Here is a 19,184-nt window from a genome sequence, read left to right as displayed (position 1 = left end):
TTGAGAAAACTCAGAATTTCATATATTTGATGTATTTCTGAATTTGGCAATAACTATCGAGTATTTGAAATATTCTAGTTTATTTATGCTTTAACTTTATGAATGTAGGTGTTTGTGATAATTCTTTCTCTGTGAATTGTAAATTGAAAGGCGAAAATTATACTCCCTCGATAGGACCTGGCCACGGTAAGAGAAAAAGTGTTGTGATATATATCGGAACAGTTTTACTGTGCTGATATATATCACAACAGTTTTTTTCTAATGAAACTCCATACAGATTTCCATGTTGATATATATCGTAACAGTTTTGTAAAATATCAGCACATATTTGTAATAATAATGTGTGTTACCATGTTTAACATACTGTAAAGATCAAAGGAAAATTGCCGCACTATGCGATAAACTGCCTTAACTTTCAAGACAAAAATACATGTGTAGTGATAACATGATACAATTATATACCAGCTTTTAATTCTAGAGTATAATCACTCATCATTTACACAAATTTATCTGTCCATTCAACAGTGCTTTTATCTGAATACATGTAAATGCTGTTTAACATAAAGAAGTAAAAATATTTCAGACAGGCAATAATTATGAAGAATCCAAAAATCTGTTTCTCTACAGCCACATGTTTAGTAAAACCTAGAAAAACATAAAAAAATCTTATTTGAGCCGCGCCATGAGAAAATCAACATAGTGGGTTTGCGACCAGCATGGATCCAGACCAACCTGCGCATCCGCGCAGTCTGGTCAGGATCCATGCTGTTCGCTAATGGTTTCTCTAATTGCAGTAGGCTTTAAAAGCGAACAGCATGGATCCTGACCAGACTGCGCGGATGCGCAGGCTGGTCTGGATCCATGCTGGTCGCACACCCACTATGTTGGTTTTCTCATGGCACGGCTCTTATGTATTGTACTTGCACTTGCACTAAGTACTGACCAAACTTCTTAGTGTATACTCAAGTCTGCAAGGTTAAACAATGTATTTCAAGAACCTACGCGATTCTTGTCAATTTCTTTATGAGTTTATGGCTTGCAAGATATCTATTCCAAATCTGCCATGATAAAAACAGATGCTGTTTGTAAAACACAAATGCCCATTATGATGGTCTGTGGGAGGTAACTGGGTATTTAATTCTCAGCCTCAAGTATGAGGTGACTGACCTTATAACCTTATAAAGTAAAGACAATAGAAGTCATCTACTGACAACAGGATATCATTCTATAAAGTGTTGCTACTGTATGCCCAACTGTTCTCTTGTTATTGGCAGGAAGCTGTATTATGCCCGAGTCACTGTGACACTGACTTTGATGACCTCTCCCTCCTCCCCCCTCCCCGCCCCCCCCCAAAAAAAGCATGTAGGGTCATCCACTAACCACAAGCATTATCCATTGGAGCTTTCAGCTCTATACCCTAGTGTTGTCCAGTCACTGAATTGAAACTATTTTCAGATTTGCTGTGACCTTGACTATAGACCTATGACCTCTAAAACTATGGGTTATCTACTGACACAGGCAATCATATTAAGAAGGCTGGCAGTTCTAGGTATAAGTGTTTGCCATTTCTTAATTTATAATTGTTTCTGTCTTGCAATTATTTTTACTTTGACTTTTGACTTTTCATCAACAGATTCTAAAGCAGTAAAGCTCATGAAAGTTTGACCATGTAATTGCATTCTTCATTTAATGATCAGAAACCATTTTCAGTATAAAGGTCATTTTGGCTTTGACCTTCAAAATATCAACCCCTAAAACATATGGGTTCATCTTATAACCACAGGTTAACATTGCATGAAGACTGGCAGCTGTTGGCAGAAGCATTCCCCTGGAAACAGTTTTCAATATAAAGGTCACTTTGACCTTGACCTATGACCAGCTGACCACAAAACATAAGGAATCATCTGCTGAACATTGGCAATCATCCTATGATATTTGACCACTGTAAACCCAAGTGTTATCCAGTTTTAAATCCGAAACCAAAATGGTCAACTTATGATCAGACAGAACCAGCCAACCTTTATGAGCAAAACCATATAGTATTACATGCTTCTTTATAAGGCATTCTTGGTTGCTGACTTTGCTTTTTTTTTCAAAAAAGTTTTTCCATATAAATGCTGCCTTTTTCATTGAAGGTGTTCTTTGCAGTATACATGTATAAATGGAAATTAAGACTATCAGAAACCTTAAATGGTTAAATCAACTTGTTGGCTAGATTCTTCGTAAAAGTTGTCTATATCAGTGTTTCTCATTGAAAAAAAAATTGAAAAATTTAACATAAAGTAATTCCTGTGATATTTGCCTACCATATTCAAATACAGTCAATACCGTCAATACCTGCTTAAGAGACCACCTGCATTAATAAGACCATTAATTTTAAGTCCCTCTATAGTGCATTTAATATAGACTGAACCTGTATTAAAAGACCACCTGTCTTATGAGACCACATTTTTGCTCTCCTTTAAATGGGCTCTTAAAACAGGTTTTAACAAAATCAAATTTTTGACTATAGAAAGACCATTGATACCCTAAAATCACTGACCTGTGTATTTACACCGTTTGCCAGCCATTCAACTTCAATAATTCATAATTCACTTTCAAAGCATAATAAAACATAAGCACATATTCCCAGAATAATGCATACCCTTAAGCCTCGACTCCATCTCTGTGGGGTATTTTTTTCATAACTGGTTATCAATGTAAGATCTTTTCTCAGGAATTTTGAAAAATAAGTACTAAATTCATCAAGAAATATTAGATAAATTACAAATAAATATCATTTTTATAATTTCAAATTGATAGATTTTGTATAATACTGTAGAATCTGGTAAATAAGCGCATATTCGAATATAAGCGCATATCAAAAGTAAGCGCATATGGCCTTACCGTTATTCTGTATGGGATAATAAGCGCATGTCATGCCCTTACCATAATTTTGTCTCAAAAGTAGGCGCATATCCAATTACTGGTAAACAAACAAAGGAATGATGCAGAAAACAAGACGTAATTTACGGCATTATACCGTAATAATTGTTGATCATAAATACAGGTGACAAGTTTTCTTACCTGTTGAATAGTCGATAGGTGTTAAAAGGTTATAACTTCTATTGTCTGATAAATGATAATTGTTTACGATAATCATGCTTTTCGAATAGATACTGTTTTCAGTAAATTAAAGTAAAAGTTTGAATACCAGAAAAGTTGTTTGCGCTGTCATAACAGTTTGTCATTCTTTTGTAAATTTTTGAAAAGAGTATGGATAAAATGCTAAAATCTTATTGTTAAACAATTATTGAGTGGTTCGAGAGATTGACCATATTTTGCAAATAATGAAGTTCATTATGCTTTCATTATGTATAAATACTGTAGGCCTATGCAATAAAAGGAAGTAGTTTACTGCGCACGTCCATGACCATGTTTTATTTTATTTTTTTCAACCAATGTAAGCAATTTCAATATTCCTAATATATCAAAAATAGGCGCACATGGCTTGTCTATAAAGGCATATCAAAAATAAGCACATAGTTTTGGCTTAAGTATAAGCGCATATCAATAATAGGCGCATAAAAGTGTCACTAAAATTATTATAAGCATATACGCTTATTTACCAGATTTTACATTATGTATATAAGAATTTACAAAAGTATGAATATCTAAATGTAACAAATAGTGAAACTACATGAATATTATCACTTAAATAAACCTGCAAAATTTTTTAATATATGTGTCTGTGTAATGTCACATAAAAACACTGGGAGAAAGTCTCGAAAGTAACACTGCCTATGTTACACAAGTTAAACAGGCTGAATCAGTATTTAACTGAATAAGTAACAAGAACAATTATTGCTACAGAAATATAAAATGTGCCAAATAAGTATAATTGTCACAGAAGTAATAGTATGATATCATCAATATTACATTTTTATGTAACAAGACAAAAGTGTAAAACTGCAAGAATGTCTTATAAGACAATGTACAAATTCATACAAGCTATACAGTATAATGTCTAGGATGTAACACCTTATGTCTAGGATGTAACACTTTATGTCTAGTAGGAAGTAACACCTTCCATCTAGAAGTAAAACCTTATGTCTATGTTGTAACACCTTATGTCTATGATGTAACACCTTAAAAGAAATGGAGTCAAAGCTGTAGAGAATGAAAAAAAGACATGTTTGATCTATTTCTAAAATCGCAAAATCTTGAGGTGACTAATCACTATTGTTACAGAATATAGATGTTAAATCCTGTGCCCTCTGTTGTCCTACCTAAGAATTTTGTTGTTCTTCTTGTTTTTGTTCCTGTTGCAAAGCTAAATATTCATCAATAAGAGCTTGTTCCCAATCATCATCTTCATCATTACCTGCACAGACAGACACATGATCAGCCAAGTATGTTATTTACATGAAGTTTTGTTTGTATATGTCTTTAATAGGACCAGTTTTGAGAAAATCTATGAAATGTAATAGACTAAGACAAGCATTGCAGTTATGGCTAAGAAACAAGGTCTTAAAATTAGAAAAAAATATGAATGACACTAAACTACTACAAGCTGTTAAACTTATTAATTAACTATTTATTGTTGGAACTTTATGCAGCGTTTAAAGTATATATCACTGTTCACAATATAAAAATATGTAGATGATAAAAATTTAGCAACACAATTAAAACAAAAAGTAAAATTGGCAAGAGTTTTTATAATCAAGCAAAATTTGACAAAATTCTTTTACACAAACATTTTTTTCTCAGGAAAATGATCTTGCCAATTTGGTACAACATTTAGGATGTTTTAAACTTGCAGTTTAAAAAAGCATTAGAATGGCTACATCTCCAGAGATCAAACTGTTGATGTGAGAAATTGATAAAAGTATTTAAGACAACACAACCAAAACTTGTTTATTGGCACTGGAATTCTTCCACACTGATCATACACCAGTCTTGTAATATCACCTTATAAAACTTGTGAAAATGACAATTCTAGGCACAAGAATTTAACAATTCACTGGAAAAACAGTTGAAAGGACCAACAGTTTAATACACAAAGAAGGAATAACTACTTACTGTGTGAGGGAGGTGTTAAGAAAGGAATATGAGCATAATATGTGCTTCATGAAATGTAATTAATTTGCAAAGAGAGTGTATGTACCATGTCAAATGAACATATTATAACCAAACCAGGTGGAACTGTATTCATTTTTTTTCCTACAACTAAAGCAACTTCAACTAACTTAATCTAACTGTAAGACTGAAATACTTGAATTTTCAAAGTTGGCTTAATTGGATTTTATTACATACAACGTCTTCACTGCTTAATAAAAGAGAACTATGAATAGTATCATATACTTGCTGCAAGACAGACTTCTAAGCTGAATGAAGATATTCCCTGTGTAACTAAGTATGACTGTGTTACAGGTATCAATTACGTTGCTTCTTTTCAAACAGAGTAAGAATCAAAATTCATTCAGTGACATACTTTTTTGATAACCATGAAACAGCAATAGCCTTAAATCTTGTATAAGGGATCTGATAAACATGCTTTTAACATGTAAAGAACTGTCATGACTCAGTACCTAACAGCTTATGTCACTTTTTTCTTATGACATGCAATGTATGTGCAAGCAGAACAGAGAAAACTTTTACACAAAGATTCACAACATTCATTAGCAACAACTTTTCATTCCAAGGACTTAAAAGCTGACACAAACATTGTATACACATACAGGCTGCATATCAGTGGTGCTAAATATGTACTGGGAAATCATTAATATTCATGGACATTAAATTTTGCAGAATTTGTGGTTAAGCCAATCCACAAAATTAAATCCCAACAAACAAGTAAATTTCTCATTAGTTTTATGTTTCAAAATTTGAAATCCAAAAAGTCAAATTCCCTTGAAATATCAGTTTTATACAAATTCATTCCAACAAAATTAAATGATTTCACAGTACATGGCAATGGCATTACAACATACACAGATTTTTTGGTTTTATTTTTTTAAAGATTTTGTAATGCTTACATTTTCATTTCACGCTTTAATCCCTCACACAATAACCTCCATAATCAGAGCAAATCATTCATTTGCTTTAGAGAAATTTAACTTTGGATAGCAAAATATCTGGTTAATATTGTTATAATCTTATATAGTTATGTTTCTCAATTTTTTTTCTGACGATATGAAGCTCAAATTGAAAAAAAATCCCCAGTACCATGTTCATCTACCTTCCCATGCTGAGATTTTCAAAATTTAAGGCAGTGGCTTCTGTTTACAGTTGAAAGAACTTAAACATATAATCTATTAATTTAAAATGAAAGGAAGCAGTTAAATTGGTAAAGGAACTATACATTTTTCTCTTTCAGTCCAATCACTATCATTTCTGTACACGGTTAATATACCTTGTTAGTAACAAATCAAAGACTTTGGACTTCTTGTCTATAAAGGAGGTCAATGATGGCCCAAAATCACTCACCAGAGCTTTACTGCTTGAACAGGTAAAAACTCAATAAGTCATCCCTGGATGAATGTAAAATTTCTGCTACATAAATATAGAGAGAAGTGACCACTTGCCCTTGAAGCCATATTTTTCTCAGTTTAGTATCATTTAAGCAATTATGATAGAGAGTCACCAAAGAAATATTTCTGTGAAATTGATTCAAAATCAGGCAAGCTACCTTCTTTAAATTTGTTCTATAAATTTAGACAACCATGTTTTTTGATGAGACAAAAAAATTGGAACATTGTGCTAGCTATTTTCTGATGAGAAGTCTTTCAACTTTTCCACTACATAATTCTGGTATTATCGAAAAGTGCCCACACCCTCTCACAGCTATGCTTTTTGATAAATTTAAACTAGAACTATCACTGAAGGTATTTAATATTGGAAGATGCTGCTTATATATAGGTAAAGTGAAATGTTGAGATCACGACCTATAACCCTGTGTGTGACTGACCTGGGATCAGGTTTTTGTACTCAGCAAGTCCTCACAATGAGGTCAAAAAATGAAGGGAAAATCCTTCAAGTGGCATAATTTTACGACATAGAGTAGACACAAAATATAGCTATTTTACCTCTAAGTGTGACCTTGCACTAACAATATGTATCAAGCATGATTTTTGTCCTATTATGATGGCTAATATTTATGTGAAAATAAATTAGTTAAATAATAGAACTGTTTGGCCTTGGCCTTTGACATATTTACCTGAGTTGTGCAATCTGCACATCATCTCATTGATGCTTGTGTTTTGAAAAATCCTTCATGAGGTTTAGAAGAGATGGAGCAGAAATAAACTTCAGTTATCTCACTTTTAATCTCCAAGTGTGACATGCACTTTGGATATAGTGACCTGGCTCATACCCCAATTTTTTTTTGTCATATTGTCATGGTGAACATTTATGTGTAGTAATTTGAAAATCCATCAAACTGTTTGCAGACATGCCTCCAGAAGAGAAGTATGGATGAATGAACACGAAAACTCCAAAATATATAATCTAAACACACTTGAAAGATGGTCAAGGGTCACCAAAGTTAAACTCAGACCAGCAAACTTGGAGGAAATCTTGTTGAAGATTTTTCTGTTTAGCTCTGACAATCTCTATAAGCTTTCAGACAAAACAATTTGAACAACCCTGGAAGATGAACATCCTCTCTGCTTTTATAAACTTCAACCAAATAGTTTCAGAGAAATGACCTTTGAATAAATTGTTTCCCCCACAGATGTTGGATGTCAGACTGCGAGTGATCACAATAACTCACTTTGAGCATACTGTACTCTAGCAAGCTAATAAACTTGCCACAACAAGTCTGAGGTAATACTACATTCAAGTGAAGTTAGGACCAGCTCTGCAAAAACAACAGCAGACTTGATCCCTATCTTTGTCTACAAACCTTCATCTTTCTTGAGGTCATCCTCCATACCAAGCATTTGCATTTCTTTCTTGAGATCCTCGTCACTGATGTGGCCCTCTTCTTGGAATGTATCACTCACAAACTCGTTCTCCTGTGGTGGACTGCCAGCATCTATCACCTCCTCGTCCGCTTTCTTGATTGGTTTCGGAGAAGATTTTCCTGTATAAGGGAAAGAACAAAAATCAGTGCTTCTCTTTAACCCTTACCGTGCTAAATTTCTATAATGAACTTGTCCATCTTTCAATTTGGACAGTACCATTAACTGTTACAAGGGGTGCTTACCAAAAAGGTACTGACTGAATGGCGAACAGTGCAGAACACGATCTACACTGGTCGCAAAGGCAGAATCAATCGTGTCCAGCATGGCAAGGGTTAATATTATGTTTCATACAAATTTCAGTAACTGTTACATACCATAGTATTTTTAGATTTTGTATCAAATTGTGCTTAGTACATGTAAGCAATGGACAACCTCCACACATAAACTAAAAGTCAAATGACTTTAAATGTACTTTTTTCAGCCATATATATTTGTCCTGCACAAGGTCAACTGAATCTATCTTATGTTGTGTACAAAAATAAAATCATTATTTCAAGACTTACCACTGCTAGACAGAGATTCCCGGGAGCCGTGTGGTTTACCATCTAGAAATATACAATGAAACACTAGGATGATTTGTTTTAAACATTTCAGAAACACTACTGTTGGATCCACCTCATTAGTGTCAGTTTTATTTGTGTTAATTACAGCTTCATTTTGCAAGATCCAGATCATAATTAGATTTCTGTATCCGTTGGATATTTTCTTTTTAAGTTACTTTATGTTTATTGTAAATGTTCTTTATTTAATCGGATTACATTGTTGGGATAACTTGGATTATCCAAGTCGAAAACAGCAGGAATCTGAAAATGCAGCTCTGACTTATCAAGTTAGAATTCCTGATGTCATGTTCAAATAAGAAAGTTTTAAAGGGAAGAGATACATTTTGGAAATATATACAGGAATAAAATACGACGTTATGCTGCTACATCATACTGCAAAGACGGGAGAGCTCTTGTGTCCTTTTTCCTTCAATTTTTTGTTTGCAAAAAAAAAGATAAAAATACCAAAATAAAATGTTTATATTTGCAATAAAGGCAAAGAACATATGTGTATCTGTTAAGCTTTCATCTGCGAAACTGTAAAACTTTAATAATAATAGAATTTAATTTTTATTTTTTAAATGTCATTAGCAAAATTTTAATGCAGAAGAAAAACATTTTAACAGATGAAAATGATTGGTAATCTTTCTCTATGTGCACTTCAACTTTTTAAAGCTTTGGCCCCCTCATTATTTTGTTGTAGCTACCTCTACATGGGCAAAAACACATCAAACTAATCTCGCATACCGGTAGATACTCTACACTGTAATTTAATTTCATGGAATGACAAATCCACAAGATAAAGTCTCCAACAAATATTAATGGTTTTACAATATATGAAATGTTTCAAGTTAAATGTTGGAAAAAGAGAAATTTTAACTACATGGCTGTATTAACTATTATACAGAAAGGCATTTTATTGAAATCAAGTTCAAATATGTATATCGAAAAGATTGATCATAAAATCTTCTAACCAAGATATGACTATTTCTACTGGAGGGAACCTTCTGTCTGCACAGCAAATACATATATAGGAAATACTTTTCTAAGGTAGGTTCAGCTATGAAGAGATTCTAACTTTTTTATTGATATATATATCCCAAACTGAAAGGGGTTGTGAAAGAAGGCAATGTAAAGGTATGCTAGTTATCTGCTGAGAACCTATACAGTCATATCAAACAGAAGAATTACTTCATTCACACCATTCAGGAGTCTGACTTGTTGGAAGTGTTATGATAAAAAAAAAATTCTAGTAGGAAATATGTTAAATATAAATTTTTTAAAAAGTATAAAAACCAAGATTTAGTGTCAGGACCTCACCCCATCTCTTGTCCGTCACTCTCACCCCTTGATCCATCTCCTTAAGCATTTTCAAACAGACTAGGCACAGGCTTGGCTTATTATAAAAAAACATGCTTTGTTACAATTTAGACATGGTTAAAAATTTTTGCATTTGTAACTGATCAAGACCCGAGTTCAGTTACAATTTAAATGCTAAAAGGTAATTGCAAAATTCATTTTTTTTTTTTTTTACAAGGGGTGGGTGTGACAAAGTAGAGGTGGGGTCCAGACCCCAAAGTGTCTGTGAATTTAGAACTAAAACAAACTGGTCTTTATTTGTAGACAGGCTTTATTCACAGTTTAGTTAAATACATGGCAAATGTTGAAATCATAAAAGACCTTAGAGGTCTTTGAAGCCTGATGGTCATCTGCAAAGTTTAATTACAGGTAAGTACATTTCTAACTACATTATGAAATCATTTATATCTGTGCTGGGACTAATTTTCATGGATTTTGTGGATGCGTTTATCCTTGAATTTAAATCCTAACATATGAGTAAAATTCCCCTTCATTTTAACTTCAAGATTAAATCCACTATTTCATATCCTCAAAAAAATACCAAACTTGCCACACAACATTTAATGTTTACACAGTAGCCAAGTGCATCTATTTATGGGATGAATACATTAAATGGGAAATATTCAATTTAACCTTGACAAAATGCTACATGACAAAAACCTAACATCCTGAATGATGTGAATAAATGATTAGTTGAACTTTACCTTTCCAAGCTGACACTAACATGAAATTATATCAATAGATATGAAAGATAACTTAATCAACTTCTTTTTTCAAATTATATACATGTATAACATTCTTTTTGAAGTACCGATAGTGTATCTTTTCTTCATTAAAAGCAGTGTGCTATTCATTTTTCATATTTTGATTTCTTAACAGTATGATTAACAGGTATTCAACTTTATCAAAAGTCCTACTTCCTAGTTTATAAAGGTTTTGTTGAGCAAAAATAACCTGCTGAGATTTACTGTGTAGATTGTAAACTCATTTCATGCTTGATTTCCATTTTTTTGTATTTAATCCATGGAAACCCTTGAGCAATTTAAACTTTTTCAAAACAAGCAATGTAGCTTAATGCGTAGTATAATAAACAACTATTGATTAGCTATATACATGTACACTTAGCAACATGCCTCAATATATCTGCATCATGTGATTAAACTGCAGTTAATGCAATATGTCGAGCTTTTATATCAACAACATACCTCCAGGCAGTGTACAATGTTTTGTTTATTTAAAAGTACAAATCAAAAGAAATCATGAATATATTAGTAAATACAATAAAGTCAGTTTTAACAAAAAATTCTGCCCTTCAATTAAAAGAAATCCTTAAATTGAATTTTGCTCTCCAAGATATCCTTACTGTTTGGGAACCAGTATCTGGACAGACCCAGTTTCTGGACACATGTTTTAACCTCATTATTTACTGAATTCTGCCTTTCAGTTTCAAGAAATCCTTAAATCAATAATGAGGCATTCTGTGTTTTTGTCTACATCAAATAAGTAAACTGCAGACAATGCAAGTTTTGTTTTAAACATATCATGTACACACCTGACTGTTGAGCCAGAGTTGTGAGCTGAGTAGATTGTTTTATCAAAGACACTCTGTAAAAATAGTTCCTCCAAAACATTTCTTCTTTGACTCTGAAAGAACAAAACCACATGGTAAAGTTAACAAATAAATATTTTCCCTACACTGCGTGTTTAACTGGAATGATAAATTCTTGCGTTTTAAAAACTACATAGGCCTTCTGTAATTTCCTTAAGTTCAAAAGTACAATCAAACTTCCTATGCTCAAACTCAATAGGACCTACAAAAGTTTTCAGCAGTCTGAGGGATCTAATACTTTATTTTTTACAGAGATTTTGCCGGGACCTGACAATGAGTTCAAGCAAAGAGCAGTGTTCGAAGTATCCGAGTTATAGCGAACAAAGTTTGACTGTACAACCAGAATAGGCTGCTATCTTTAGTCTTTTTTGCAAATAAAGCTTGGATGGTGCCATTTGACTTTAGCTGCAGGATATACAAATCAAGTCTTTTTAGTCTTTCTCTTCGCCAACAGTAAAAAGCAAACTTGAAACCAGTGTGCTAAGTTTTCACAAACAAGTACTTGACAAGCACTTTCTTTAATTAAAAATTACGGTATATTCCCTAATTAATACCTGCCCCATGATAAACCTAATGTAGCTCTTAAGTGAATACCAGTGCTTTGGTAGTGCTCTGATTGTTATCATTCATTCTTTGTAGTTTGTATTTACTAAAAATATGTAAAAGAAAAATTGAAGGCCTTAATAAACACTCAATTATTTTAACAATCTAAAACCACAGGGGCATAAAATACTTACTGTTTAGGAACTAGCTCAAATCTCATTTTCTGTAGATTTGGATCTTCCTGAAGTGTTGCCATAGCAACAGGGAAAACAGAATCAAAGTCAAACTGAAACTGTATACCAGTTGGAGGATTTCTGAGGAAATTTCTCTTGTCCTGTAAATTAGACAATAAAATACATTCACTTAAATATCAATACAGGATATCTGTATGTTTCGGTGGAAAGACTGAAATATCTTTCACCAAGTATTTTTATTCCAAGATGAAGTATTTTAATGAGTGGTGTTGCTGCAAGTGAAAATCGAAGATCTGGTGGTCAGTAGTGAAAGATATTTGTCATACCTTGTAAAACAAACAAATTATCTGTATATTTGATATTTTTCCCTGTGAACCTAACGCATACATTTCACTCAATAATTCATTATCATATAAAAACAACGTTTTTTTAAATACCTTTTTCAAATATTTATTTTTTTTATTAATTTTGTATTCTTATTGTGTTTTTTTTTTTAAAGATAATAGTAGTATTTCAACTATAGTGCAATCAATTTGATCAATTCTAAGAATGTACATTTTACTGAATTATTTGCTTTTCTGTCTCCATCATTAAATATATTTAATAGTTAGAGTCAGTGTACCTATCTTCATTTCTGTACATTGCATTTCTTTCTAGTACTTACACAAGAAGAAACACTAATGGAGGATAATAACTATAGACATTCGTCTGAACTCAAAATGAAAACGTAGAAAATGTTGTTGTTTTCAAGCTAGCATAGTTGGCAAATGACAAAGTAAAGAGGTTATTTCATATGTATACCAGTATGAGTATTGCGTATAATAAAACTCTGAGCAAAATGCTTAAGTGTGATTTTAGCCAAAATTGGCCCACATTAAAACAAGAGCTGTCGGAGGACAGCAACGCTCGACTATTCAACAGCCTTGTCAATTGAATGAATACAAAAGTTGAAAAAGGGGCATAATTTTGTAAAATGCAAAGTACAGGTATTGAACCTCTGTACTGCATGTCATATCATGACAGTGAACAAGTGTGTGAAGTTTCAATCCTTTCCAATTTGTGGATACTGAGATACCAGCTTACATACAAAAACTTAACAAAAAACTGCTAAGTCAAAGGGGCATAATTTTGTAAAAATGCCAAGTAGAGTTATGGGACCTTCACAGTGCATGTTAGATCATGACAGTGAACAAGTGTGTGAAGTTTCAATCCATTCCAATTAGTGGATACTGAGATATCAGATTACATACAAAAATTTAACCAAAAACTGCTAAGTCGAAAAAGGGGCATAATTTTGAAAAAAAAGACGGTAGATTTTGGGACTTGCTTAGTGCATGTCAGATCATGATAGTGAACAAGTATGTGAAGTTTCAATCCATTCCCATTAGTAAGTACTGAGATACCAGCTTACATACAAAACCTTAACCAAAAATTTCTAAGTCGAAAAAGGGGCATAATTTTGTAAAAAAGCAAAATAGAGTTATGGAACCTGTGCAATGTAGATCAGTTCATCACAGTGAATAAGTGTGTGAAGTTTCAATCCATTCCCACAAGTGGTTACTGAGTTACCAGCTTACATACAAAACCTTAACCAAAAATTTCTAAGTCGAAAAAGGGGCATAATTTTGTAAAAAAGCAAAATAGAGTTATGGAACCTGTGCAATGTAAGTCAGTTTGTCACAGTGAATAAGTGTGTGAAGTTTCAATCCATTCCCACAAGTGGTTACTGAGATACCAGCTTACATACAAAACCTTAACCAAAATCGGGACGCGGACGTGGACGCGGACGCCGACGCATGGGCGAGTGCAATAGCTCACTATTCTATGAATAGTCGAGCTAAAAAGGCAAATGATATAAGATGTTTTTCAATACTTTCTAATGGACGAAGACTTCAAACTTTCTGTGTTCATTTTTTGCTACAATTTTTGGGGACCAATGTTATCCAGTTATAATACCATTTTGTAATCTTCATTAATCAAACACCTATTTCTAAAGCATGAAACAATATTTTGTAACACATAACAAGAAACAAAATTACCCAATATGACTAGTGTTTGGATCTTCTTAAAGATCTACAAACAGATTTTAAGTCTAATTTGTGGACTTGGTGATATTATTTCTGGTCCATCAGCACTATGAACTCTATTCAGTATAACTGTACTGAGTTCCACTGAAGCCTCTGCAAGTGGGGACAAGGTGAGTAGCAATTTTATTACTTTTTCTCAACAGACTCAATTAAACCATTTCTGTTATTTTGCTTGACTCTGTTCTATGCTTCCTACTGACTCTACATAAGAGCATACATATACTAGAATCTCAGCCTCTAATACATTCGAGTATTGTTTCTATGACAATTTTAAGGCTACATATGCATCAGAATATCGAACTGATATTAAATGTGCAAGCATAATTATGTGTATCTACCATTTTGTGTGTTAGCAAAAGCAAATTATTTCACCTTTAAAATATGAAACCATGTTAACACATACAGCTAGACAGAACTTGTTACTATGTGAAGATACCTGTCAGTATCATTGAATGTGTATTACCTCTACATGACAGTTAGCCTCTATAATTTATGTGTGAAGTCTTTTGCAGAAGACTATATACCTGAGACAATGCAAGTATTTGAGATTTCATCGTTTCTTCTTCCGTGTAACCAACCCACGGAGGCACTGCAGCCTCCGATTTCTTAACACGTTCCTTCTTCTCTGTGACAAAAGTGTCCTGCTCTTTACTGAAGTCACCAATGAACGTCTAAATGCAAAAACATGATATTATTAGTGATTAAACCATTATATCTTACCTGCGACAACGCAAGGATTTGTGTTTTCATTGCGTCCTCTTCATTATACCCCACCCATGGTGGGACTGCTGCTTCGGATTTTTTGTCTTTTTCTTTTTTCTCTTCAACAAAATCGCTTTGCTCTTTATTGAAGTCACATAAGAAGGTCTAAAAGTAAACGAAAGTCATATTTCCCAACAACGAAATATCTACAAGCAAACAAAAACTGAAATATTCCCATAACAAAAAGTTCACAAGCAAATTCTATAATGACTGAATAAAGTTTTCCTACAAATACATACATGTAAACAAGGTGAACTGAAAGAAATCATTCCCAGCAGGTCATCTAAGATTACATTGAAGCAAAAATGTTCTCTTACATACTTTCCAATTTATCTTCCAGAGAAATGTTGAGCTGTATAAATGTTACCACTTATTACTGTGACATCTTTAATTTGGGGGAGAGATGAAAGAAACTTCTTGCTTTTTACCAAACAGCTATAAAAATGGATATGAATTTATAAATTTCTAGTTTTCAACACATAAAATGAATGTGAATTTTGTTTGTTTGTTGCGATTTAATTTCATGGATTCATTCGTCCACAATAGCTATAGAAATTACTCCCCCACAAAATATTTATGATTTCCACAGTATTTCATGAAGAACTGATGTTTTTGAAAAAAAGAATCCAGCCCATATTCTTTTGAAATTTAAATTTAGACTTTAAAATGTGTACCAGTAATTTCTTTTTTCCAGTCCTCTGTTATTACTAATTTGCATGAATGCTCCATATACAGCTACAAAAAGCTCAACAAGAACTTTCTTGGATATCCATGTGTATCAGGACATGCATGGGGTTTAGACGGCAATTTCAATATTTAAGAGTTTTAAGTTTAATTATAAATTTCAGATGAATATGGGCCCTAAAGAAAAGATCATTTAAGTAAAAATTTCACATATTTTTGGTTAATACTGAATTAAAAGTCTTTAAAAATTGCATTTTGATAAAAATATTGATCGATTTTTTTAAAATTGCCCATGGCACCCTGCTTTAGAAGGCTTAAAATATACATCGTTATCAGTATTGTGCATGTGTCAGACATGGTGATTGATTTCTATCATGTGTAATCAAGACAGTACTGAAACTCTAGATGAGAAAGCATTAATTCCAGGGTCCTAATAGGCTATACTTATTCAGAATATAAATCAAGCATCCTATTTTGGCATCCTAACATATTTAAGTTAAATGTACATTCCTTTTTTTGGTTGTTTTGTAACTTTAGTTAAATTAAACAATGTTCTGGATGCCCTTAGAACTAGACAGGTGCCATTGGCACACATAATTATTAATGTTACTGTTGCTAATTCAAATTCTTGATCACATGTCAGAAATTCTTATTTATCATGAAAGTTTTATGAAGGTGTGTGAATTATATTAAAATTAAAACAAGAGATCACAGAGTGATCTTGGCACCCACCATTGAGTCATTTTTGAATGTTCCAAATTTCAAGACTAGCTCAAAATCCTAAAAAGAGCTAACTAATAATTATAACTAATAATTAAACCCATACCCTAAAAAAGAGAGATGACACCATTGATGAGTTATATGCAATTATTATTTTTTTCTTATTATGATACAAAGAATGCACATACAATTAAATTACTTATATTATAACTAATAATTGAACCCAAAAATTTGAGTACTAAACAAATTAATCATCAATCTGCTAGGGTAGTCCATTCACTGCTGAGGTGTAATAGAAAAATAATGAACATCTTGAATCATGATCTAATTAGTGTCCCAGACTTTATGAGACTTCTACAGGTAAGGCCATAAAAAACCAATTAACTACTTGGAGGGCCACTGGATATAAAATTATATCAGAAATCAAAATAAACAAAAGGCCATAACTCACTCAAAAATTGTTGAACCAGTCTGATTTTCAGAGGGACACAACTAGGGTACAAATACACAATTCTGACAAAGTTTGGTCAAAATCCCCCCAGTAGTTTCTGAGGAGATGCGATAATGAGAAATTGTAAATGGATGGACGGATGACGGACGGACAACGGACCACTGACGCAGAGTGATTTGAATAGCCTGCCATCTGATGATGGTGGGCTAATAAATAGAAACAGATCTTTGAAATGGGACATCTCACCAATGATATATCTAAAAGCTCAACAAATTATTTGAAAGCAAGTTGTCATGCAGGACAAGCTGCCTAGAAATTTCACAAGTCCAGACTCCTGCTACAATGTGTACTGCAATTCACTTAAGGAAAACAGATTTTTTAGACAGTGCCTATTTTACAGTCCAATGAAATCAGTACATATAATCCATCTTGTTCTGGATTTATATATATGGTGTCTTGTTATTGTGATCATAATGTGGTATGAAAGGGAACAGGAATTTAAATTTCCAAACAATACCAAGACTTCTGTTTTAGATCTTTTAGATATCCCGCTTCTGCATGGTTGTTGGATTTATTAGTTTTTGGTCAAAAATTGTACTCTTCCTGCAGGACAAGTACTATTGCAAGTTCAATTCACCCTGAGGCATTTCTAGTAGTACCGTATTTTGGTGTGTATAGGTCGCACTTTTTCTACCCATTTTGCTGTCTGAAAAAGTTCCTGCGACCTATACGACAGAACATTGCCAGCAGGGTTTTTTTCGGGCCAATTTTCTGACCGCAGCTCTCGCAAAATTACGTGCATCTGTTACGAACGAACAAAACGGATAAAAAATATCAATATCGGCGGCGTTTCAACCAATAGCGGTTACTTTCAATAAAATATATCGTAAATAACCCATACAGACTATTAAAATTACGAATTACTTTAATTCAAAGATGTTTTTGCAATTTCAATTACGTTTGTTTCTACTTTCGTTTTACTGGACGCCATTGACATGTACTCCGGGTTGGATAAAATCCGGACAGATCCGTCATCCATTCCAAACATTGTTTATACTAATTCTTAGCGTATTAAAAAACTTAAAAGATATTTTTTTACTTTTGATTTTTAAATAAAAGAAAAAAAAATCCAAAAAGAGATATTTTGTTAATCTCAGAATCAAAAGAACGCGGTTAATTACATGACGCGGAAAGGTGTTATAATTGCTGTGCAAACAATTCACATTTAAACTTGCATAATTACAGAATGTAAACGCAAACCGTCTGATGCCAATTAGTGTCAAAAAGCCGCTTTTCTTTGATGTAGTCTGTTACCGATACTACTGTTGGTACGAAACGGTTGGGATCGAAAATAACACTGTCCGATTTCCACCAATCAGGTTTTGATAATAATTCAGTCCGCGGCATCAATATGGCCGCCACCATAACTTTTTTGCCGGTAAATATTAAATATTGCTGGGGAAAAAATCTGAAAGTTAACTGCGACTAATACGCTAGAACTTAAATTTTCCGACCATTTCCAGAGCAAAAATTAGATGCGGACTATACATTACCGCGACCTATACACACCAAAATACGGTATTCTACTCATATTTATGAGCGCATGAGTGGAATGCTCGAGCCTGTATCACAATGAATCATTTTGTACCAATAATTCTGACTGATAAGCTCCCCTAATAGCTCCTTAGCTGTTGTAATCACATGAGTATCAGTAAAACAAGAAGTGCACAAACCTTTTCTTCAACTGTTTTACTTATTTCTTTTGCTTTCTCTGAAACTTTTTCAGTTGCTTGAAGACCAAAGGTATATAAGTAGCCTGAAAAGAATGAAACTTTTTAAAACATGTATAAATTTGTGTTTGTGCCAGTTTGAGGAGAACTTTAAAGTTAGCAAATTAGTCCCAAACTCTCAAGGATATCTCCCTCTCAAACTGAAAAGTTACCTTAATACATGTACAAAACAATCATTGTCCATTGTAACTGTAACAGGTTCCTTCAAGTATTAACAAGGACAAGCTGAAAAGTCGCTTTATGACTTATAACTGTGTCAGTGAGACGTTAATCTAAACTAAAAAAAAAATCTGTTAACAGTATTCGAATGACTTCATAATAAATTTGGCAGAAATAGCACATGTAGGCCAATTTATAAGTAATGTATAGAAAGGCTGCAATCATCCAATTTGTAATACAAGAGGGCCATTCACCTGACCTTGACTATTTGACCTTGA

The 19,184-nt window shown here is 33.1% G+C and overlaps 1 protein-coding gene across 4 annotated transcripts in view; it reads right to left on the bottom strand.

Annotated features, from left to right (window-relative positions):
* LOC123552161 (synapse-associated protein 1-like) overlaps nucleotides 1-19,184 on the bottom strand; it is a 28,811-nt gene that overhangs the window by 8,758 nt on the left and 869 nt on the right. The window contains exons 2-9 of one of the 4 annotated variants that reach the window (XM_045341595.2): nucleotides 18,691-18,773; nucleotides 15,061-15,207; nucleotides 12,254-12,393; nucleotides 11,460-11,551; nucleotides 10,612-10,626; nucleotides 8,510-8,551; nucleotides 7,886-8,065; nucleotides 4,269-4,363 (exon numbers count right to left, since the gene is read on the bottom strand). In XM_045341595.2, coding sequence (XP_045197530.2) covers nucleotides 4,269-4,363; nucleotides 7,886-8,065; nucleotides 8,510-8,551; nucleotides 10,612-10,626; nucleotides 11,460-11,551; nucleotides 12,254-12,393; nucleotides 15,061-15,207; nucleotides 18,691-18,773 — 794 coding nt within the window. Of the gene's footprint in view, nucleotides 1-4,268; nucleotides 4,364-7,885; nucleotides 8,066-8,509; nucleotides 8,552-10,611; nucleotides 10,627-11,459; nucleotides 11,552-12,253; nucleotides 12,394-14,864; nucleotides 15,012-15,060; nucleotides 15,208-18,690; nucleotides 18,774-19,184 lie in introns of all 4 variants that reach the window. The other 3 variants (XM_045341590.2, XM_045341591.2, XM_045341594.2) reach the window with 3 other exon arrangements.

Source organism: Mercenaria mercenaria, chromosome 4 (genome assembly GCF_021730395.1).
Source record: "Mercenaria mercenaria strain notata chromosome 4, MADL_Memer_1, whole genome shotgun sequence".
Taxonomy (NCBI): domain Eukaryota; kingdom Metazoa; phylum Mollusca; class Bivalvia; order Venerida; family Veneridae; genus Mercenaria; species Mercenaria mercenaria.
This window is presented reverse-complemented; position numbering and strand designations above follow the sequence as displayed.